This window comes from Lucilia sericata, unplaced genomic scaffold (assembly GCF_015586225.1).
Source record: "Lucilia sericata isolate MDLA Ls3-8-SP2 unplaced genomic scaffold, ASM1558622v1 Contig000383F_arrow, whole genome shotgun sequence".
NCBI lineage: Eukaryota > Metazoa > Arthropoda > Insecta > Diptera > Calliphoridae > Lucilia > Lucilia sericata.
Window position 1 is genome coordinate 58260 of NW_023994402.1, and position 24777 is coordinate 83036.

General features: G+C 32.7%; 1 protein-coding gene across 1 annotated transcript; it reads left to right on the forward strand.

Annotated features, from left to right (window-relative positions):
• The first annotated feature begins 109 nt into the window (after nt 1-109).
• On the forward strand, nt 110-24587 carry LOC119604340 (plasmanylethanolamine desaturase). Its single transcript, XM_037956911.1, has 6 exons — nt 110-784; nt 16557-16716; nt 18816-19027; nt 19089-19307; nt 19368-19537; nt 20750-24587. Exons 2-6 carry the CDS (start codon nt 16557-16559, stop codon nt 20838-20840), a joined length of 852 nt encoding a protein of 283 aa, XP_037812839.1. The 5' UTR covers nt 110-784; the 3' UTR covers nt 20841-24587.
• Nucleotides 24588-24777: the final 190 nt, after the last annotated feature.

A 24777-nucleotide genomic window follows, 5' to 3' on the forward strand; every position in this document is an offset into this window, starting at 1 on the left:
ACAACAATAACAATACCAAAACCTCCAATTGAACTGTTATTGTAACCGTCGTCGTCGTCGTCGGTAGTTGAGTGGTTGCTTAAACAAATACAACTTATAGTATCGGGCAGTAGTAGTATTTATGGAGCCGCAGCGAAAGGACACAAATTTAACGAATTTCAATTTTTAGATCACGTGCCTTATAAACTTAATAATATATGTATATATGTAGAGTGTATGCATATATATATAAATGTATATATGTATGTTATATAGTGTTATAGTTACATTTAAATTTAAGTGAATTATTAGAGTGTATATGTGAATGTGTGTGTGTCGTGCCAGTATTAGCCTGTAGCCTTCTAACAAGACGGGCTGACTGGGGCACACAAAACAAAGTTATTAAAAGTTCAAAAAAATAAATGAAACTAAACTGAAATTATAAGAAAAAGTCATTTTGTTTTAAGTTACATATAATACAAGTATTAATCAATACTTAAAGAACAAGTGAAATTCATGTTTTTTTTATTTTAATTAATTAATACCTTTTATGAATTGAAATGAATTGATAACCCCGTACCTATAATATATACATACTTATGAACAGACTCGTTAGCATTCGAAATTGATATTGAAACGAGGTTGTTGATTGTATATATAGTAAGTAGTTGGATTAGAATAGTGCTTTTTGCAACATTTAAAGGAGCTTACAAAAACTACTAATAATAAAATTAAAAAATATACAAAATAATAATAATAAAAAAACGAGGCTATAAACAATTGACGCCAGTGTAACGTGTTTGAGGTGAGTGAGTCAATTTATAAAAAATATTTCAGTTTTTTCATTTCCTACCCTTAAACAATTAACAAACAAATTTCAAATGAAATCATTGCATTTGTTAAGAAATATTACCTAGAAAATATTCAAATAACATCACCATCATTAAACGTAATAAAATCCATTAATTTCCTAAATCATTAGCTGCTCGTTAGTTAACCCACCAATGGAAAAAATCTAACAAACTAACAATAACACAAATTTTAATAAATAATTATTCATCATTCAATAGAAAAGCATAAAATTATTGTTAAATATCTTCATTTAGTATTAATTTCAACGTAAATATCCAAGAAACGGAAGTGGAAATAAGTCAAAAATAGAATTCAAATAAAAGAAACAAAAAATAACTTATATTTACCATAACACACACTCATACTCATATTCAAATACTTGGGAAATCATCCTTAAACACTGTGACACACAAACCTATAGAAGAAATATCCTCGTGCACCCATCAAACAAATCAAAGCTTATTCAAATGTCGACACCATATAACCCATTGTATACTTTACCATTTATAAATACTTACATATTTATACCCCTAATGATGACGAAAATATTTTTTGGCGAAAAAAAAAGTCACATTTTGTTATTTTCTTCTTCTTTGGTTTTCCATAAAGCTCAGGAAATTCTGACTACAAACAAAATTTTTGCTTAACAAAGAAAAGTCGTGAATGGTATGAAAAGACATTTGATTTTTAACTTATAACTGTTTAGGGTGGCCATTTACAAAAAAAAATCAAATTCACTTTGTGAACCTGATTTATATATATCGCTCATTTACATCTAAAAGGTCACACTTAACATTTATATGTCGGCATCGAAATATAATTAAACGTTACATCTTAATATTCTCAAACAAATTTGAGTAATTGTACATTGGACGTGGTCGATCGCCTTAAAAGTACATTTTGGCGCTTTTGTAATACCTGAAAAGAAATGAGAAATTAAATATATTAAGTCTAGGCAATATACTTGTCTAGTCCATAGACTAGTTAATTCACTAGTTCATGGACTATTCAATATCATAGGTGCTCTACTTTGGGGCCTTCTGGATCTCCCACCGGTGGTTTCCTAAGTTCCATTTACTTTCGACATTCACCACTACTCTTTAAAGTTTAGATATTCCTGTTCGATAACTCGGAAAGGTTAAGCGTTAACCAATGAATTCACAGAAAAATAATTTTTGAATATCTAGACTTCTTTCCCCCCTGGTACATGTTATCTTTATGAAAGACCCTCATCTTGGTGTTATTGCAATCCCAAGGTAAAGAGAGCAGTTTATAGTACCGGAAGCGATAGTCTTCCGGGAAGAGAATGTCGGTTAAAAGACTGATACACGGTAAAGTCTATATTTCAGTATAAGTTTGGTGCTGTTGCCGAGACAACAGATACCCCACGCAGGAGTAACTGTGAGACAAAGCGTTGTAAATGAGCTTGGATGGATGGGGAGGTACTTATTCGAACCTTACCCAACCGTATACCTAGATTGATTGGAAGTGTGATGGGTTGAATGGTGATGGATGTAACGTATCATATACAAGTGATACTAATGAATTTTCCTTCTTTGTCCAGTTCAGGGTTTACTCCGTTCATACCAGATTTACCACAGTGTGTTCATGTTTCGGTCAATCGAATACATCTCTAGGTGCTGTTGCAAACTCAACAGAGACCATTCCATTTGATTTGATAGTTCGACTATTTGAGAAAAGTGCATGTACATGAACCGTCAGAACCACGTACAACAATTGCGATCTGCATGTAAGAAGCCCAAAGAGGCGGTGGTGAGTCGTCTAATTAGCTCATCCTGTGGTTGAAAAAGTATCACCGTGAAATAAGGCCAACAAGGCCTTATTCACAAAAAGCACTTCGACTTCTTCTTGACTCGACATACTCTCCCGAGGAGCATATACGATGAGTCGTCATTGGCTCAACATGTAGATGAAAAAGGTTACCGTATGGTAAAGCCATCATTGTAGATGCAAGGCAAGAAAAGTTCATCAAAGACTATGACTAGACATTCCGTTCAAGAATGTCTGGCATTCATGGCACATTTCCGATGTAATATAACCACATGCCGGGGATTTAGAAACAGCTGGACTGTCACATTTTATTCGAATATCATTACTTGTTCTTCATAATACCAAATCCAATTTTCCGATGTTTTTAACAGTATTTCTTCTTCAGACACTTGGTCCTTATAATGATTCTTACCAATTATGCCGATCTTGAGGATATTCCTAAGTTTTTAACACATCTTTGAGACAGTCTATATTTGTTTATGAGTTCAACACCTCAGGTCAATATAAAGACAATGCTAAACATATTTGACGAATGGACTTACAAATCAGTTCCTACTGCTTTTCAGCAAAGATTTTTTATCTTCATTCACGACATTTCTACAATTTGGAAAGTATGTGTAACACTTTCTGTGAAGTTTCATTGGCGTGCCTGGATCTACAGAATGAAATATCTGCATTTTCAACATCTCCATACAAATGTTCCCATGATTCTTTTAATTCTTCTGATTTTTTCCTTTGTTAAAGCTATAGTTGTCATCCTACCTCTGCGAAGTGTTATCCATATCCGTTTTATTCAAAAGTTTTCCACACACTTTTCAAATTGTAGAAATGTCGTGAATGAAGATAAAAATTTAGACCAACATGCATGACTCCAAATCCATTCCTTTAGCTAGAATTTTTTAACGGTCTGAGAGAGAAAACTTACTATGCTGTATAGATCTAGTCTATATATTATAATGCTGACGCGGCAGAGGCTAGGTGTCCGCTTAGCTAGTGTAAGCTGTATTGTAAATCTTTCATTATCAACAAAGGGCTTAAAATGCTAAAATTTACTTACTCAATAGTATTTTTCATTCGCTTACAAATAGTTAGTTAAAGATGTACATACCACAATCGCTTCCTAATAAGGAGTTAAGTAAGTAGCGTCTACTACAAGTTTTCACACAAAAATACTATTTCTTTACGTTTGTGTAAAAAATAAAAAAAAATGTCAAGGTTAAAAAGTAAGTACTTACATCCATACGTTTGTAATTCATTACTAGACTCCTTCTAAGTAATGCAGACGGTATGTAGTAGTCGTTGGAAAGTAAATTGTTTAGTATATACAAGTCATTACCATGTTTTACGGGGAATGTATGTATTGTTCATTTTTCTGTTATACAGGGCGTATAAGGAATTTTAATTCATATAACTATTAAAATGTTACGTATACGTACACTGCACTCTAGCTTATGTTACCGTTTTAAAAGCTAAATTTAAGATAATGATTTAAAAACTTTATCATTTAAACTCTAAATTATATGAAAGTTATATAAAATTCGTTTATACCAAATATTTAATTTTCTTTCCTTCTACATATATTATTCATAAATTTATCTCAAACATAATAATTTCAACAACTAATAAATAAATATACAAAAATTAAATCAATTTTATTCAATCAAAACAAACCAAAAAACAAAAATAAATGGACAACAGCAACAACAAACAAAAATCACTGACTTTAACCAACCAAAAACCATTACAAATGGTCAGTCTAGTCTAGACTACTGGTGTAAAATACTGGCAAATATAAACAACAATACAACAACAATATAAACATGTACATATGTATATCCTTGTTGCAGGTATGAGTGTCATGCTTGGCTGTCTGTCTTTCTGACAGCCTTTAAGTCGTTTAGTTGGTTTATTCATTTATTTATTATTCTTTTACAAACAGGCGTTAGTGCTCCAACACCCCTTGTATTTCAACTGTTTTGTTTACCTAATTTTTATCCGTTAAAGCAAATAAATACAATTTGAAGGAAATTTGCGAAAAGTTCGTTGTCGTAGTCGTGGTCGCATTGTCAAAACTAAAACACTCCCATTGAGGGCATAATAATATAATATTCTAATATACTTTACTACATTTGTGTATAATATTCTGTGTACTATTTTAGGAACAGATTTGATAGTTTTTGTTGGTAAATAGTACGATTTGTTAGAACTTTTTTTAAATGGTTAAAAATTGGACTGTTATATTATTATTGTTATTTATTGAACCATACAATCTGGTACTACAGAAGCCAGTTGTCCGCATAACTGCTAATGGCTGGTCATTGGTTGAAGTTTCTTCAGGTTCCACGTAGTCACTGGGAGAGAATGTCGTTGGGTATCTCATGCCCTTCACTCAGTACGGCGCATATGTTGGGAAATTATTAGGTTAACATTGGTAGTTGCTTGTCATTCCGTAGGTGATCTTTATGATCTGAGAATGGATCAGAAATTTCGAGACAGACTCCTTTGCTTCACGGAAAAGTAATACTGACTAAGTATGTTTTTTAGTTCGGGGAAGTTCTCGGTGCTGTTGCCATCTCAACATGATACATATTGTGACTTTATATCCATTTTCGATGTAATGTCTAATCAGGTCTCAGATTAGTAATACAGCAGATGCGTTGTTGGGGTTTGTGGGAACACCTCTCTATTGATACAACTTGCAATTTTATCATTCTTGTCGGGGTATACATTGGTATTGGCACCGAGGTTCGATTGACTTTGGAAGTACTTACATCTCTGTCATACAATCTTGACATGAAGAGGGATCCTGATTTATTGGTGATATATTTCTGTCTATCAAATATCTCTCTATGTGCTGTTGCCGAATCAACAGAACCCAGTGATTTGGCTTTAAAAGGTTGAATGAATCATTGGAGGATTCATTTCTTTATATCCACTTCGAATGTAATGTCTCATTTGCAGGTCTCAGATTAGTAATACAACAGGTGCGTTATTGGGGTTTGTGGGAACCCCTCTCTATTGATCCAACTAGTAATTGTCTCATCCTTGTCGGGGTATACATTGGTATTGGTACCGTGCTCACTGTTATACCGCAACATGATCACTTGGCAAGAGAATAGATAGAGAAATGGACCGGTACTGTTACGTACAAAGTTTTCTTCACTGAAGTGACTTAGGGGCGAGTAGTGGATCGTTTTGAGTCCACCAAGTGGCTGAAAAGACCACCATTAGATTATGTGAATTCAAATTTTCTGATTTTGTATAAAGAATTTGGGTTAATTTTATATCTTAATTTGTTTGGTACTTTTCAAAACAAAAATATATGTGAAATGTACCCCGTGAATAAAAAGTACCAAATATTGTATCATCTCTTAATTGTAAATTTACTTACTCACTAACGGTTTAGTAAAAATAACTACAATATGTAAAAATCTAAATAACATACATTGACAAGCAAATTTTAGGTACATATGTATGTATATAGGTACATAGGTACATTAGGGCGGACCAGCTACTTAGAAAGAAGAAGGCTAATTTTATATCAACCATAAAAAATTTTACTTCTAAAAGTACGAACAAAATTGGGACAACCGTTGGCCCAAGCCCCTTATTTAATTTCTTTAGATCTCTTAGTACACATGTTTTTCATTTTCTAGAATTGTATTATACAACTCTACTAGTAATCGTGGTATTCATCTTCGAAAGAATGAGTCTTTAGTGTCTGATTAATACATATGGGACCACTTTTTATATTAATTATAGTCCAATGCTCATAAACTCATTTTCCTAGATGTAGTTCCCTATAATTTTCCAATCAGTTTCCTTGGGGGATAACATCGTTCTCAAGATATTTGGATATAATTTTGACAAAAACCTGGCAATGATGGAGAAAGTCTTATGGCGTTTCACTGTCCTCTCCACATGCCCGTTACTCTGGATATGCAGTCAGATTAGTACACCTAATCACATTAATCTTTCTACTTGTTCTCTCGTTCTCATTAAGGTCACCACATAGGATTTTTGGGAACACATACAACGATCCATTATTTCTATTAGCGAAGTGGAACTTTTTCGCTTTGAACGATTTTGCATTCATGCCTCTGTAGTACATACTTACATATAGACGTGTACATATTCGTTGGCGATCATCCCCGAATAGTCTAATGCAAATATGAAGTAGAGCATCTGTAACAGTTCAATTGGATGTTACAGTTCATCGGCTTATTGGAAACTATGTTAACATCTATTGGTAAAATGAATTTATCTCTGTTTCTGTATATTATCTCCCAGGAGCATACATTTAACAATCTCACAGCTCCCAACAAATTGTATCTATGGTCCAATATGTCTAACCGTCAATTCGTCTGTTAGTGCCGCTCATATCTTATAGATGTCTGCGGGACTAAAACCCCATTTCGTGAAATTGTTCTAGGGAAAAAAACAGATTCCGATATTCTTAAATCCGATGTCAAATTTAAGGCATCATAATTGAGTTGCTTGTATCGGACTTAGTGAGCACAGAAAAAAAATATATTCACGCCTGGTGCCGAATTGACACCAAATTTTTCAATAACATCCGTTGTCAAGTATATACATACATACAACAACAACATGTAATGTAGACCACGCAGCTTTGTAAACATTGCAACAATTTATTGCCACAATCTAAATTTTATGTACATCCGTTGTCTAAATGTTAACAAACGTGGTACCAGGCGTGCATATTTTTTTTCCTCTGTGTGATAGTCTAGGGTTATCAAGTTTCGTTTGATTTTCAATATCGTATAACTTTATTTTATGAATATTAGTCTCAAACAAATGGTCATGTGTTGTAGTTTCACAAAACTATTGTAAAATTTAAATAATAATAATGACTTCAAAACTGTATTACCCTAATGCTCGGACTACATACACAAACTCGTTTAAATGTAAATGAATGAATGAACACATATGCATGTTGTGTTTGATTTCACATGCATACCGTTATACGTAAGTAGTTTAAAAAGTACTTTGGAATTAATAAAAATAGAAATATTTTAAAATAAACAAGTAAAAGTGTTGAATTGTACATAACTTTGTCATATACCGAAATTAATATTCTTATGTTGGAGCAGAGATCAAAAGATCCAGAATACTTTTGAGCGTCTGCGACCAATATTTTGATGTGTCACTAACGGAATAACAAATGAGGTCTACACCAACTGTTTTGCTTTTGCTTGTTTTTCATACCTTGCTTGTTTTTCATACCTTCTTCAATTTACATGCAACGCTTTTTAAGCGTCAATTTTGTTTTTTACTTATAAAGAACTTTGGGTTTTTTAACAGCTTTTATTTACTTTTTCACCTATTAACGGGTTTTAATTTATTATAATTGATAAATACATATTAAAAAATAATATGTATAAATTATCAAAATCACCTGACATATTCGTGCGCCGCTTATAAAAGTTTTTTTTTTTTTTTTAGTTTAAACATTCTATGCATCAAGACATCTTACTCAACTAGCATTTGGAAGATTTTTGGATGATTAATCAGCTGCTGCATACAAAATTAACTATTGTCAATGAATTGTTTACGATAGCAATTTTCCCTTCGAGGGGAATGAAAATTTAAAGGGACCAAAAATTTCACTTTATAATAATTGTCTATGTTTAACAATCTTCTAAGGAAGATAGTTGGGTGACTAAACACTAAACTCTGTCAGGTGATTAGTCATACAACTGATTAAATAGTAGAGAGCTTAAATATGATTCCAATTATTGACTAAAATGTGATTTATTCGAAAAACAATAACAAAATGTACAGCAAAAATAAATTGATCATCCAGATGTTCAAAATATGATTGTTTATTAATTTATTTTGTAATTATATTACGCTCAGTCGGAAGATCATAACCTCATTTTTGTATTATTGTATTTGTTTGTAACAAACCTAAAAATGACTTACAAAATGCTCAAAAACTACTAAATTATAATTGCAAAATGACTCTAAAACGACCAGTATTTCGACTCAAAAAATATACAAAAATGAGTGGAAACTGATCAGAAGTGGGGCTCATAAAAGACTCTTTTAGAAGATTTGTCATACAACTGATTAAATAGTAGAGAGCTTAAAAATGATTCCAATTATTGACTTAAATGTGATTTATTCGAAAAACAATAACAAAATGTACAGAAAACATAAATAGATCGTCCAGATGTTCAAAATATGATTGTTTATACATTTATTTTGTAATTATATTACGCTCAGTCGGAAAATCAAAACCTCATTTTTGTATTATTGTATTTGTTTGTAACAAACCTAAAAATGACTTACAAAATGCTCAAAAACTACTAAAATATAATTCCAAAAAGACTCTAAAACGAACAGTATTTCGACTCAAAAAATGTACAAAAATGAGTGGAAACTGTTTAGAAGTTGGGCTCATAAAAGACTCTTTTAGAAGAATCGCGGATAGGGTACCATTTTCAACCGACGAATGTATCATTTATGGTTAGAAAAAGAACGCATATGTGATAATTTTAACCGTACAGAAGAGTCATAAATGATTCGAATGTTATAAGAAAATGCTAGCTAAGCTTTTGTACTTGCAAATTGCAGTATACAAATGTGTTGATTCGACTTTTTTGACAGATGAGTAGAATGCGAGAAAGCGTAGAACGCATGTTGTGAACCATGGCATAATAAAGTAAGGTGACTGCGATAAAGCAGCTGATTATTTTTTTTATTTTTGTGTAAAGTATGCTTAATGTCAAAAGTTGTTATTGTTTACATGTTAAGAATGTTATTTGTTTACATTTCTTATGTCATTTTTGACATTAGTCTGATTCTAGTACAAAAACAAAATCCATGTTGTTTTTGTATTGTTGTAGTGATGCAGTCATCTTTCTAAGTGTGCCCTGGTGTGGACCATCAGCTTAAGAATATTCTGTTGTGCAACAGTTTGACTCTATAATATACATATTAAGGTGAAAGTACACAACACGCGTTGTACGCGGCAGCGCGTTATAGGCTTCTGTCAAAAAAAGTTGAAATAGTGTATTTTCATTTAACAAGTTACACACTGTAGTTTGTAACGCGTCTGCCGCGAAAAGTTCAGCAACTTTCAACTTTTGACGCGTCGGCAGCTGATCAGGGTTGTATTTTGTTTTGTGTAGAATAAGAATAAACTAAAATGAAATAAATTTCACCAACAATGAAAGAAAAATATTAAAAAATAAACGAAATCTTAAAATTTTGATTTTTAAAACAGTAATAGTCTTTAAAAACATTAAAAGAAATATCAAAATGACGCGTGGTGTGTAACTTGCAGCTTGTAAAGCGCGAAAAGATTGAAAAGCGTAAAACGCGTTGCTGCCTCAACGCGTGTTGTGTACTTCCACCATTACTTCTGATGAAGATAACTCCTCTCTTAGGAACTAAATTAAACATTTTCGTTAAATTTTAAATTCGCAATATTTAAAAGACTTTTCGAATGACCTTTGTAGAATATATTAACTTGTAGTAGTCGGTTAGTCGGTTAGTTTACACGAAAAACTGTGTACATATAAGAAAATAGGACAAACTAAAATTTAAATATAATTATTATAAAAATACACAACAAGAACAAGTGATTAAACATACTGAAAATTGCCATGAATGAATGTGTTTCAATCATGACTGACATCTTACTAAGTCAGCGTGAAAAGGGATTCATTCACATACGAAAAAATACATACATGTTTCATTTTCTCAAGGGAAATGGTAAATACATACATATTTATAACTGCAACAATTTACACGTAAAACACTATTTGACATTACGCATGTATACGTGTATATTACAAACGAATCGATTTATAATAGAACACAGTGGTCAAATTCACACCTTTTTATTTTATTTATGTTATTTTTGAATGGCGGATGAACAATCATACATTGTGTTCCATCTTTGTGTTTAAACGACTTGGTCCATTTTGGGAATATTTTATGCCTCTAGATCTTTTCTATATTTCCCACCGTACCAACAACAAACAGACGAACTTGTATGTATTTTATTATTAATATTTTTAGTTGAAAAATAGAACCCTCTATTCGCCACTTACCTAATAAAAGTATGCGTGTAAACTTATAAATAAATAAACAATTACAAAATTTAATTGTCTCACGTAAATATTTCATTAATAGTTTATTGATTTTTAAGAAAGAAATTTGTTTAAAAATTTACAAACTTTTCCAGCCGTTTATTTTTGTACTTGTATTTGTTGACAGTTTATTAAAGGTTCTAGAAATATTTCTGAATAAAAAAAGGAGAATTATTTTAACAGTAGTACCATCCAGTAAATCAAATCCACGACAACACTACAAGTGTTGCAGTCATTAAAACGCAATTAGAAAAAAACGTACCAGGACACCCTACAACATTAGCCTTACTTTCTGTATGTAGTTTAATTTCATGATAATCATGATAGTGTTTTCTGTATAATCTGCCCAAAATAAGTTAGGTGTGTCTGTACATTAGAAGTTAACAAACAAATTAGGCAAAACGCTTTTCAGGATTATAGTTTAATGAGAATAATGTATAATGACGACATTTATTTAAATGTTGTTTCTACTTAAAGTTTTTAATTTATTGTTTGGTTGAATTTTCACCTTTAAATAAATGAGTTGTAGAAATGTTTTTAATTAAAATAAGTAATAAATACATTTATATCACGAAGTCAAAGAATAAAAAAAAAACATTTATCTTTAGCAGAGATTTTAAGATGGTATGAACATTTTTGAGTTTTAATTTTTAAACTGTTTTTATCAGCTAGTTTGGGTCGGCTACTTGCGGTAGCTTGCGTATTAGGTGCTACCGCTTATCTCAGACGCCAGTAGCTGTAGCTCAGTGTTGCCGCTGTTGGAATAGGGTCCTTTAAGATTGTTCAGCCCCAAACAGGATATGAGGGCTATTTTCTTGCTCATGGGGTAGATTGGTGTTTTAGCATTTTTGGCCTACTACCAGGACAATCAACTGCCTTCCCACTCGGAGCAAACAATGTATCAAACCGCCCAATAAATATATAATAATATACACTTGATGGATTTCAGACTTGCATATTTAAGTGCTGAAATTCTCAAGGATTCCAACGGACTACTTTGCAGAAGGCCCTGTCTCAATGACATGAGAAGCAGAGTTCTACGGACGGATCGGCCAATATGGGAATCAGAAGTCCGCAAGGCGGATGTAGGGTACCCTACTGACATTAGTACCCTGCCAGAGGCAGCCAGCTTGGGGAGAACTATCTCTTTCAGCATGAATTCATCGCGATATGATGACTACCGTTCGTGAATATTATATTTATTTCAGTTTCGTTTTTTATCCATATCCATATTTACATGGACCAAAGGTTGGATTTTTTTTCAAACAGTCCGTTTTAAAATGTTATTTGCATAGTTGACAACACTTTTGAAATATTAACGATAACAGTAACTTCGAAAGTTTTCGTGAAAAAGTCAGTATTTTCTTTTAATATATTTTTATATAAATTGTTATTGTGAACTAGATATATCCAATTCGTTTCGCTCAGATGACATACCTTATATTGATAGTTTTCCTTATAAAATTGTCTGTTTGGCTGTTACAATTTCCCAGTGCCCCGTTTCTGTAATTCTCGCATCGAGAAAAACTGTCGAAAAATTCATGATCATCTTGCGTAAAACAGGGTGAATACAAGAAATTTAAAAATTTCTTATTAAATTTTAATGAGTACAGAGTCACACTGTTAAAAATTGGAAGACTTTTATATTTTAAGTTTTTTCTCGATTCGAGAAAATTACAGAATCGAGCTACAGGTATACGAATTTTTAGTACATAAGACAGGTGCCATGGCCAGGTGTCTGAAGCTGGAGGTCCACACAACACGTTCTACGCTTTCTTGCATTCTACGCGTCATTCAAAAAAGTATAATCAATGTATTTGTATGCTGCAAGGTACAAGCAAGTAACTTGGCAGAACTAGAGAGCTGACTGCATCACTACAACAATACAAACACAACATGTATTTTGTTTTTGTACTAGAATTAGTTTACTGTCAAAAATGACTTATTAAATGTAAACAAATAACATTCATAACATGTAAACAATAACAACTTTTGACAAAAAGCATGGTTAGGTTAGGTTACGTGGGTTGCTCGCTAGTAAGCGAGTTCACTTGGAGGCCTTGTGGCCCATTGTAATACCCTTAGAATTGTCATTCCCTAATATTGAGAGAATGGTTTCCCTTCCTAATTTCGTTGACTACTTGGTTTGTTCGGTCTGCGTAAAAAAACAACCGGGGTTTCTAATAAAACCGATCATGTTTACTAGTGACGCATCTCTGAGGCAGTCCAGAGCATGGAATGAGAGAATGCTTTCCCTTTCTAATTTCGTTGACTACTTGGTTCGTTCGGTCTGCGTAAAAAACAACCGGGGTTTCTAATAAAACCGATCATGTTTACTAGTGACGCATCTCTGAGACAGTCCAGATTATGGAAAAGAGCTCTGCCAAGATAGAGTAGTATATGCTCTTGTAAGACTGGGCAGTCACATGGAAGGTGTTGTACCGATTCCACTTCTTCTTCGTCCAAGCAGTTTCTACAGTTCCAGTTAGAAGCATAATCGAGTTCTTACTAAGAGACAAGAGAGTCCTACTCCTATCTGAGTGAGAGTGGGCCAGAGCAGTCTCGATATTTTACAAGTGATGATATTTGACCGCCTGAGTTGCGTCTCACTCAAAGCCCAGTCTTCTATCAATTTTTATATTGTCGTCAGGGGAGTGTGAATATCCTTTTGCGCAAGGGTTCAGTCTAGGGACGACCCTTTGGTTGCGCATTTATCAGATATTTCATTTCCCCCGATGCCCTCATATCCTGGAACCCATATCAACTCAACGTGATGTTGTGTCAGTTGTGCCAATGATTGAATACAATTGAGAAGATATTTCGACTTAATAACATTGGAGTTAAGAGCAAGAGATTGATGCAAGGCTGTCCAAGTATATATGTATGTATAGTCGAATTTTCGAGATTTAGTTCCCCAGATGGCATATATCTCTGCCTGAAGGACCGTGCAGGTGTCAGGTAGTCGAACAGACAGTAGAGGAATATTCTGTATTTGAGCCATCAGTATAGATTGAGATCACGTCGTCCCTTAGGACGGTGTTCGCGGCCCAATCATCCCTTGTCGGTATTCTAATTTTGAATGGCTTATTAAAATTCAGTGCTCTCCATCAAACAAGAGCTCCATAGGTTAAAATAGGTCTTATGACCGCGGTGTACATCCAGTGCACAATGTATGATTTAAAACCCCATCTTATCCCAAAGGTTTTCTTAAATATATAGAAGACACATAATGCCTTCTTCATTCGACTCTCAGCATTACGATTCCACGTGAGCTTAGAGTCTAAAATTACGCCAAGATATTTGGCTTCACTTGAAGTATTCAGAATGGTACCATCCTAACAAGGAGGTCTGAATTCTGTAATTTTGCACCTGCTGGTGAAAAGAACCAGTTCAGTTTGACACAACGTTTCTTGCCTTGGCAATACCCATATTGGAGTTATTGCTTTTTGATAGTTTTTGCCAGTTAATGGTTGTTTGAAGCTTTAGGTTGAGATAACTCAAAGAATGAAGAAGAAGATATAAATAAAGGTATCTTCGATGTGATGGAGAAATTCTGTTTGTAAGAAAAGTGTATTTTGGTATCTGGAATAAAAATTTGGATGATATCACATCCTACAACATACATAATTCACAGAACACTGAGTATGATAAATATTAATTATTTATAATTAAATATTACGTATACGCCACGCAGTTTGTAAGATTAAATTTAAAATCTACAAGTGCTTGATTTGTGTTTTGGTGGTTGACTGTATTTTTTGGAAAGTTTAAATTGTACATAAATAGGACACGTGGTTCCATTTGTAAAACACGGAAAGATATACAGAAAGAGAGAGAGAAAACATCTTTGTAAAACAAACGAAAAGTTAAAAAATAATATTCATAGGTATAAATAGCTATAGAAAACGTCTACAGGTATTATTATTATTATTATTATTATTATTATTATTATTATTATTATTATTATTATTATTATTATTATTATTATTATTATTATTATTATTATTATTAGATAAGACGGGGATATTATACATTCTTTATCTGTGTGAAATCTCCAGCTGAAAATAACGAATACTTGTTCCATGTGTAAAAATATCATGTTTCATAATTCTTAAAAACTAAATAAAGTACATAATTGTTTGAAGCGCCCACAATTACTTGTACCGCCTCAGATTACATTCATATCATTTACTTCCGTTAACTTTATGAATATTAAAATAGACAACCATATTGTAAGTAAGAATTCTCTGCAGTTTAAAAGTATTTTACCCTCCAGCACAGCAAACATTTCTTTATCGAAGAACTCACACGAAAGTGTCTTCCGCCCGATAAGGCTTGCACATTAAAACGCCAATGTATCTTTACCCTGATCTTCCGTTAGTTACAACTATTTCATGTGGAAGCGTTTGCCATAAGACACCCCAAAGTTTGTTTTAAATGTCTACAAATGTCATCCAAAAGCTGTATATTTTGATTTTGTAAAATGTTAAGTATCTTCTAACTATCATCCAGCAGTGACTAAGAAGTATAAATTTAGAAGACTAAAATATTATGTTTTTGTTAAATGTCTACATACTATCATCTAGAAGTCTTCATGACGTTGTGTCTTCAATAATTACTAAAAGTTTTAAATGATTGAAGAAAGAATTTATCAATTTTAGAATCGAATTGAAGCATAATGTATGCAGTTCGGGTTCAAACATCCCGAACTGCTGGGTATGCATTTATAATGGTCAAGGAGTTATAATGTATTTATAACAGATAGTTATTATTATTTGAAATTTAAAGAAAGTGATTCATTACGAAATGTCGCCACCATTTCTCACATTCTAATTTATGAACAATTTTTGTAATATTGATGTTTCATGGAATCGAAATGGTCACGTAGAAGCCTACAGAGTTTGGCCAAATCAAAAAGATTTTTACTTTTGCTGTTCATTATTTTCTTTTCGGAACTATTATATGGGTAAAGAGGAATTTCTTAAAACTTTGCATGTATTAATCGATTAAGAAAATGTTAATGTTTCTTCGTAATCTATTAACTAACTATAGACTGGACTATAGTCTCAACTATAGTCTGGACTATAGACTGGATGATAGTCTCAACTATAGTCTGGATGATAGTCTATAGTCCAGCTATAGTCTACACTATAGTCCAGCTATAGTCTACTCTATAGTCCAGACTATAGTCTACTCTATAGTCCAGACTATAGTCTACGGTATCTAATGGGAAATATGAGTCAAAACTATATCACATTTATTTTCTATGATCTTTTTGTTGCTTTAAAACTTTGTTACTAACTATTTTCTCACGAGAGATAAATATAATTTTATTCCTAAACAGTTTAAACTCGACAATTATTCTTGGTCATCCCTATACATTGACCACATACTGTAAATATCTTGTAAATATATACACTCGCATGCGTGTGTTTTTATATGTTCGTATATTTATACAAACATTTTCTTAAAGGGTTGTCGTTGTCGTGCCTACGTGTAAATATTCAGACAAATAAATTTACCTTCAACACGTGTCCGATTCTCACTCTGGCTAACCAACAGGTGTAATCTCAGCCAAAAATTCTCATGCCAACAATTTAACAAGCAGTTTTTCTTTGTCTTAACTGAAAAAAAAGGAAAATTATTTTAAACACATAAAATCAAAAGATAAAAACTAGAACTTATATTGCGCAGTTGAAATTCTTATAAATTACATACGACTACTAATACTACTTATACGGATTACTTCGTTATTATTTCAAAATTTATTTGTTTTTACTTCTTTTCTTTTTCAATAAACAACCATAAAAGATGTCCTTAAAAAGTGATCAGGAGATATTGGAAAATTCAATGCACGAAGATGATCCAAATGGCAATTCCGCACTGGAGCAGACATTTACAGAGAAAGCTTCACCGCGATGGGGTCCACAGCATAAGGGAGCTCAAGAGTTGGCAAAATTATATAGTCCAGGTATTTAATTAGTTTATTTAAATAAAATTGGACTATAGACTGGACTATGGTGTGGACTACTTACTGGACTATAATCTGGACTATAGTCTGGACTATGGACTGGACTATAGTTTGGACTATAGACCAGAATAGACTATAGAGTTAATTATAGATTAGACTGTAGTCTTCATTATAGATTAGACTGTAGTCTTGACTATAGTCTTAACCATAGACTGGACTATAGTCTTGACTAAAGACTAGACTATAGACTGGACTATTGTCTGGACTATGGACTATTTTCTGGACTATAGACTAGACTATAGTCTGGACTAAAGACTAAACTATAGTCTGGACTATAGACTAGACTATAGTCTGAACTATAGACTAGACTATAGTCTGGACTATAGACTAGACCATAGTCTGGACTATAGACTAGACGATAGTCTGGACTATAGACTGTACTATAGTCGGGACAATAGACTTTGCTATAGACTGGACTATAGTCCAGACTATAGTCGGGACTATAGACTGGACTATAGTCCAGACTATAGTCTAGTCCAGACTGTTGTCTAGTCTATAGTCCAGACTGTTGTCTAGTCTATAGTCCAGACTATAGTCTAGTCTATAGTCCAGAATATCGTCTAGTCTATAGTCCAACTATAGTCTAGTCTATAGTCCAGACAATAGTCCACTATACTATATACTGGAATATTGTCTGGACTATGGACTGGACTATAGACTAGACTATAGTCTGGACTATAGACCAGACTATAGTCTGGACTATAGACTAGACTATAGTCTGGACTATAGACTAGACTATAGTATGGACTATAGACTGGACTATAGTCTATAGTCCAGCTATAGTCTACTCTATAGTCCAGACTATAGTCTACTCTATAGTCCAGACTATAGTCTACTCTATAGTCCAGACTATAGTCTACTCAATAGTCCAGACTATAGTCTACTCTATAGTCCAGACTATAGTCTAGTCTATAGACCAGACTATAGTCTACTCTATAGTCCAGACTATAGTCTATAGTCCAGATTATAGTCTAGTCTATAGTCCAGACTATAGTCTAGTCTATAGTCCAGACTATAGTCTGGTCTATAGTCCAGACTATATTCTAAACTATAGTCCAGACTATAGTCTAGTCTATAGTCCAGTCCATAGTCCAGACAATATTCCAGTCTATAGTCCATACTATAGTCCAGTCTATAGTCAAGACTATAGTCCAGTCTATGGGCAAGATTATAGTCTAGTCTATGGTCAATAGACTGGACTATAGTCTGGAGTTTAAACTGGACTATAGTTTGGACTATAGTCCAGACTATAGTCTAGTCTATAGTCCAGACTATAGTCCAGATTATAGTCTAGTCTATAGTCCAGACTATAGTCTAGTCTATAGTCCAGACTATAGTCCAGACTATAGTCCAGTCTATAGTCCAGACTATAGTTCAGACTATAGTCTAGTCTATAGTCCAGACTATAGTCTGGTCTATAGTCCAGACAATATTCCAGTCTATAGTCCATACTATAGTCAAGACTATAGTCCAGTCAATAAACTGGACTATAGTTTGGACTACAGTCTGAACTATAGTTTGGCCTATAGAATGGACTATAGTCTGGACTATAGACTGGACTAAAGTCTCGACTATAGATTAGATTAGTCTATAGTCTCGGTTATAAATTAGACTCTAGTCTCGACTATAGACTCGACTTGAGACTAGACTATAGTCTCGACTATGGACTATATATAGTCTGGATTATAGACTGGACTATAGACTAGACTATAGTCTTGACTATAGACTAGACTCTAGTCTCGACTATAGACTGAACTATAGTCTCAACTATAGACTGAACTATAGTCTCAACTATAGACTATAGTCTCGACTATAGATTGGACTATTGTCTCGAATATAGACTGGACTATAGTCTCGAATATAGAATGGACTATAGTCTAGAGTATGGAATGAACAATAGACTGGACTATAGCCTCGATTATAGACTTGACTATAGTCTATACTATAGACTGCACTATAGACCTGGACGATAGTCTTGACTGAAAAGACAAGACTGAATTTTAGTCTTAAATATGGACTCATGGTCTTTTGCTTTTCAGGAAAACGTGCTCAGGAATTTCTTTGTGTCTACACATGTATTGCTCTAATGATAATTGATTTCATCTTAATATTAAAACACTTTCATTTCGATCGAATAATTGTCACCTGCATATCAGCTATATGTGGTATTATTACAGCAGATTTTGGTTCCGGTCTAGTTCATTGGGCAGCCGATACTTGGGGTTCAGTCGAACTACCCATCATAGGGAAGGTATGCATATTAAATACATTAAATTTTAATCATAAAGTTTTCATAATTTCCATTATTACAGAATTTTCTACGACCATTTCGGGAGCATCATTTAGATCCTACGTCCATAACACGTCATGATTTTATCGAAACAAATGGTGATAATTTTATGGTCAGCATTCCGATATTGGGATTTTTGGCCTATAGTTTTAATACAAAATCGCACAATGACATACAGCAAGATTTTGGTTGGATTTCGTATTTATTTTTATGTTCGATTTTTGTTGCCATGACCAATCAGGTAAGTTTGATTTTTATGTGAGAGGGGAGTGTTAAGTAATTTACTTTTTTTGGCTTATAGATTCACAAATGGTCTCATACATATTGGGGTCTACCGAAATGGGTACTATTTTTGCAAAATTATCATATAGTATTGCCACGCAAACATCATCGCATCCATCATGTTGCACCGCATGAAACTTATTTTTGCATAACAACCGGTTGGTTAAATTGGCCATTGGAAAAGTTAAGGTAAATTTAATTTAATTTGATGTGATTTTTTTCGATTTCTGTAATAAGTAATGTTAAATAGTAGGTAGAATTTAGAGAAGTAGAAGACTGAAAAGGGATTTGGTAGAGCTGTTAAAAATGAGAATGACAGGGTTAGAATTTGAATTATATATAAGTGGAAGATGACAGAATCCTCCAATTTGTCACTATTACACGGCGATTTTCGAAAGCTAACTAACATAGTGATAAATGAAGTTATTGTTGTTCAATGTTCCGAAACTCAGTTTCTTGGACGTAATTCCTAAGAATTTTCCAACCACCACACGTGAGGGTTGTTATTTATATCCGGAATAATACCACTCCCAAGATATTTAGATCTAATTTCGACGAAAGTGTGACAAAGAAAGGGCTTTAGAGTTTTATTGTCTTCTCCACAAGCTCTACACTCGTCAGAATCCGCAGGTCCAATTTTGTATAATTCTGACCGTAATACTGTATGTAAAGTTAAAATACTGTCTTACTAACTTCAGACTTCCTCATTTTGACGAGGTTTCTCGTATTGCTCTTAGTAAGACTGACTCCATATGATCGTTTCCTTATTCCAATTAGCCTTATCGGATTCTCTCGCCTATATTTTTACATAAAAGATTTTGTTATATCGTCAGTAATGCATCGAAATATTGTTATTAGATTCAAACACGAATCTGTCCGTTTGTCTTTTTAAAATAAAGGCTTAACATCAGACATATCTCCTTTATACTTCGAGTTATCTTCACCTTTGTCGGCCTGTGTAATTGATGATGCCTCCTTCAAAAATGACTTTAATACTAAATTTGGATTTTGAAGACTTTTTGATCCCAGTTTAGTGTCATTCGTATTACCACGGATTCCTACGGATATTTGCTCTAATGTTCCGCTTGACCATGACATTCTTTCTGGGATCAGTGTTATAAAGTTCCCGACATATCCTGTATCTGGTAAAAGTTTCACTGTTAGTTTCTTTTTAAGGAACACAATTTGCAACTAGATTTTAGACCATTTCCTGTAGTTGAAATTCGGCAAACGCGAAGATGTATACAATTAAGTCGTAAATAGCAAGTAATGTTCGAAAAACTTTAAAATTGCTCAAATAATTTCCAGATCAAGAAGTTGAAATTAAAAATTTTGCAAATAATTAAAATTTAGCATAAATTGGTAAATAATTTCTTAAAACTTACTTCAATACTCTTTCAGATTTTGGTCATTGCTAGAGAGTCTTATCGAACATTTCACGGGACTTAAGCCACGCGATGATGACTTAAAATGGGCTAAAAAAGTTACATAGCTACTTATAGATTACATAAAATGGACCAATAAAATTTAATTTACGAAAACTACATACTACAACATTTACTACTATTTATTAAAAAAAGCAACACAAAACAATTAAATGAAAGAATTCAACTATTTATCTTGCTGAATGTACAAAAACAAAAAAAGTTTAAAGAAAACAATACGGACAAAATTTTACAATTTTTGCTACATAAAAAGAAAAAACTACAATAATATAAAATAATATTTTAAACAGAGAATCACAGTTTAGGTAATTAAATATAGTTAAAATAGTTTGTTAAAATTAAAATCCTCTTAAAATAAGGCTAAACAAACTACTTAAAAAGTAACACCTAAAAGTAGACTATTAAACCTTTTAGCAAACTATGACTATTTTACTATTATAAACTGTTATTCTCTTTTTATATTAAACGCATAATTTATTTTTACAACTTTTTATATTGTTTTGAATAAGATTTAAAAGAGAACGAGTTTTTATTGCACAACTATTATTAAATTGTAATTTTTTCATAAACATTTTTAAACAAAAAATTCACAACAATAACAATGTTTTTTTAGTATTAAGATTAACAACAACATAAAAGAACTCTAAAACATGTTTTATTTAGTATTTGGGTTTTTTGATATTAAAAATAATTTAAGCAATATATTAAAATAGAAATCAAAAATAATTATAAATTTATATTTATATGGATTAAGATGAAAAATGAAAAAAAGGTACTTTTTAGACCTTTTTTTTCACTATAATTTAAGTTTAGTTTTAATCGTATGTTACAAAGAAGAAAAAAAAAACAGAAAAATTGTTCATTAAATACAACTGAAAAACTCCACCACCATTGCTAAACGGGAAAGTAAATGGTATTGTTAAAAAGATATCAATCAATCATTTCATAACAATTAGTAATATAATTTGTTTGTTATTATTGATACATTTTATATTACATTTTAGCTGTGTGTGTGTGTTTGTACTTATAAATACGGTTGTTAAGTGTTATTTACTCATAAATATGCAATAGAAATTTATCATGTTGTTCTTACTAAATATAGATTGTTATTTTCACACCCATTTTAAATAGCAGGAAACAATCGGATTTTTACAATACTAGTTTAGTACTTTTCCATAATAAGTCAAATGTTAAATTTCTTTAAGATCTTAAAATAAGGTTAGGTTGAATGTACATTAGAGATGTCCAAAATATTTCGATTTTGCTCAGATGGGTTTTATTTTGTTTATTAGTGTCTAATACTTTCTGGTGTAAAATTTTAGTAATTTTGGCTAACAATAACCTATGCCAATGTCTACTGAGAATACGTAGCATCATACTAACCTCTGACTTATACATTCTTAGGAGGCTTCTTATCCTCCTCTCGTTAGGGCCACCTTATAGTATTTCAGTTTTTCAACCCAATGTTCGATTATGTATTTCAAGTGACCACATGGGATTCTCTTGCTCATGATTTTAATTCAGCCCTCGTTGCCACGAATGGTTTTGCATTCGTCAGGATTACTTCTTCAAGATACCTTTCCTTTACAGCAAGTAAATTTATTCCTTTTTGGCTAATTATTTTGCTCAGATGGGTTTTATTTTGTTTATTAGTGTCTAATACTTTCTGGTGTAAAATTTTAGTAATTTTGGCTAACAATAACCTATGCCAATGTCTACTGAGAATACGTAGCATCATACTAACCTCAGACTTATACATTCTTAGGAGGCTTCTTATCCTCCTCTCGTTAGGGCCACCTTATAGTATTTCAGTTTTTCAACCCAATGTTCGATTATGTATTTCAAGTGACCACATGGGATTCTCTTGCTCATGCTTTTAATTCAGACCTCGTTGCTTCGAATGGTTTACTTCATCAAGCTGCCTTTCCTTTACAGAAAGTGAATTCGTTCCTTTTTTGCTGATTATCCCCGAGTGGTCTGTTACCCATATAATGTAGAGCTTACCAATGGAAGAGTTTCGGTAATGGGTCTCTTACAGTCCAATATTTAAAGCTATTGGCTAATATTGACCTTGTTGCCTTCTGGCTGTTGGAAAATATGTTAAACTTCGTTATCGCTTCAATCTATTTTGCATATAGCTCAGATTTCCGCGTGGAAGCTAGTTTTGTGATTATGGTATGTTTACTATAATCGACCATTTCTGTTTCTGGTATTCGAACGGAAATGTCTGGTCTTTGCGCATAACCTTCAACAATATCATTTCATCTAAAAATAAGAGCCGCTCGGCTGTTAGATCGAAATGAAATCCAGCAATGTTTTCTGAACTTATCACTTATACTCCAACAACATGTAGGGTGAACTCCTTATAGTGGCATTATGTTATACTTTTTGTTCATATTAGTCTACCCGATTATAGAAGCGTAAGTTAGAATTGATATAATTATGCTTTTATAAAACCAGTGTGTCATAGTTGTACTAAGACCTCATTTCGAGCCTTTGAATCGCCTACATAATGGTCAACATTGTTGTTGTAACAGTTCTACTGTGTCCGATAGTTCTTTCCTGGGGAAAAACTTTTGGTTGATACAGCTGTCGCTGGGTTGGCAATCTTTGGCCGAGTCGTTTCGGTGCGAAGATATGCTTTGTTGGTTCTATCCTTTATATGGATTTCCATTTTAGTTTCTGATCAAGATTTTTAACCATAACGATTACTGATATCGTCCTGTCAAAGTACCTGGTTAAATATGATAAGCTATGTCCTTCTTTCTTGTGAAAAGACAGGTTTCCATTTTAGTTGGGATATTTGGATCCTTACCTCTTACGATATCGTAGCTAGTCTAAATCATTTATCGGTTGAGGTTCTTATATAACGAATATGTCTTTTATGGCCTCCCCTTTTCTCCGTATCCGTTTCTCTATTATAGCTGTTTATAAAATGTTGATAAACAACACTCCATTAGGAATTTAATGATCTTTCCATATCCTTTGTTGTTGTTGTATCTTCTAATACAATACAATTTTTAAATAACTATGGTTCTGTGTCGTTGAGATCAAAGCCAAGATGTTGTGCAACCTCAACTGGATGAGTCCAAAAGTCTTCAGAACTGAGTGAGGTAGGATTGGCACTGCAGTTAAAAAGGTGAGGACCTTCACCACAGGCTGGGCATATGTTAGGGATGTTGTAGTCTATACGAGACCAATAGGCATTAAGTCTATTACTCCATCCAGATCTCAGTTGTACCAGAACTACTCTTGTTTTACGTGGCAGTATATGTTCATCTTCTGCAATAGGCGGTGGGCGACCTTCAAGTACGATATTGATATGATAATCTGCAACAGTTTTGACAAAATTCCATTACAAATTTTGAACTTTAGCAAGGAACTAACATTTAAATTTTGAATTTTAAAACATAATATTGTAAAGTCATCAGGAGTCTTCATGTCAGACAATTTGGCCATTAGAATGAGTGACAGTTGTGAATCTTTTTATTGCAGCAATAACCTGATTATTCAAATATTTATGATATTTTTGTAGGTATTACACCACATTATCGCTAAAATGTTTTCTTAAATTAGTTGAATAATTTTGATATTTGTAAATTGTATTTAAGTAATGGTTGTGGAAAATCAAATGCTTTAACAAAAGAATTGCCTTAATATTTACACATTAACAAATAAGCGAAACGATTATTTTTTTTATTATAAATTATTATTTTTATAAATTAGCAACACGTCATAAAAATAAATTAGCTTTATACTTTTTAATGATAAATACACAAGATTATTAAGATAAAAAGAAAATACCATGAAATTGAAATAAATTTTGTTGTTTTATTTTAAAGAGTTTAACAAATTATGAACTACTATAGGGCTACTTCTTCTTTTATATAATAATGTGTACAGTAAAATCGTATTCCAGAACATTTCCTCTATCACCCAGTAAGTAAAAGTCCTGTCCCAAAACTTCTATCAAGGAATGTTAAA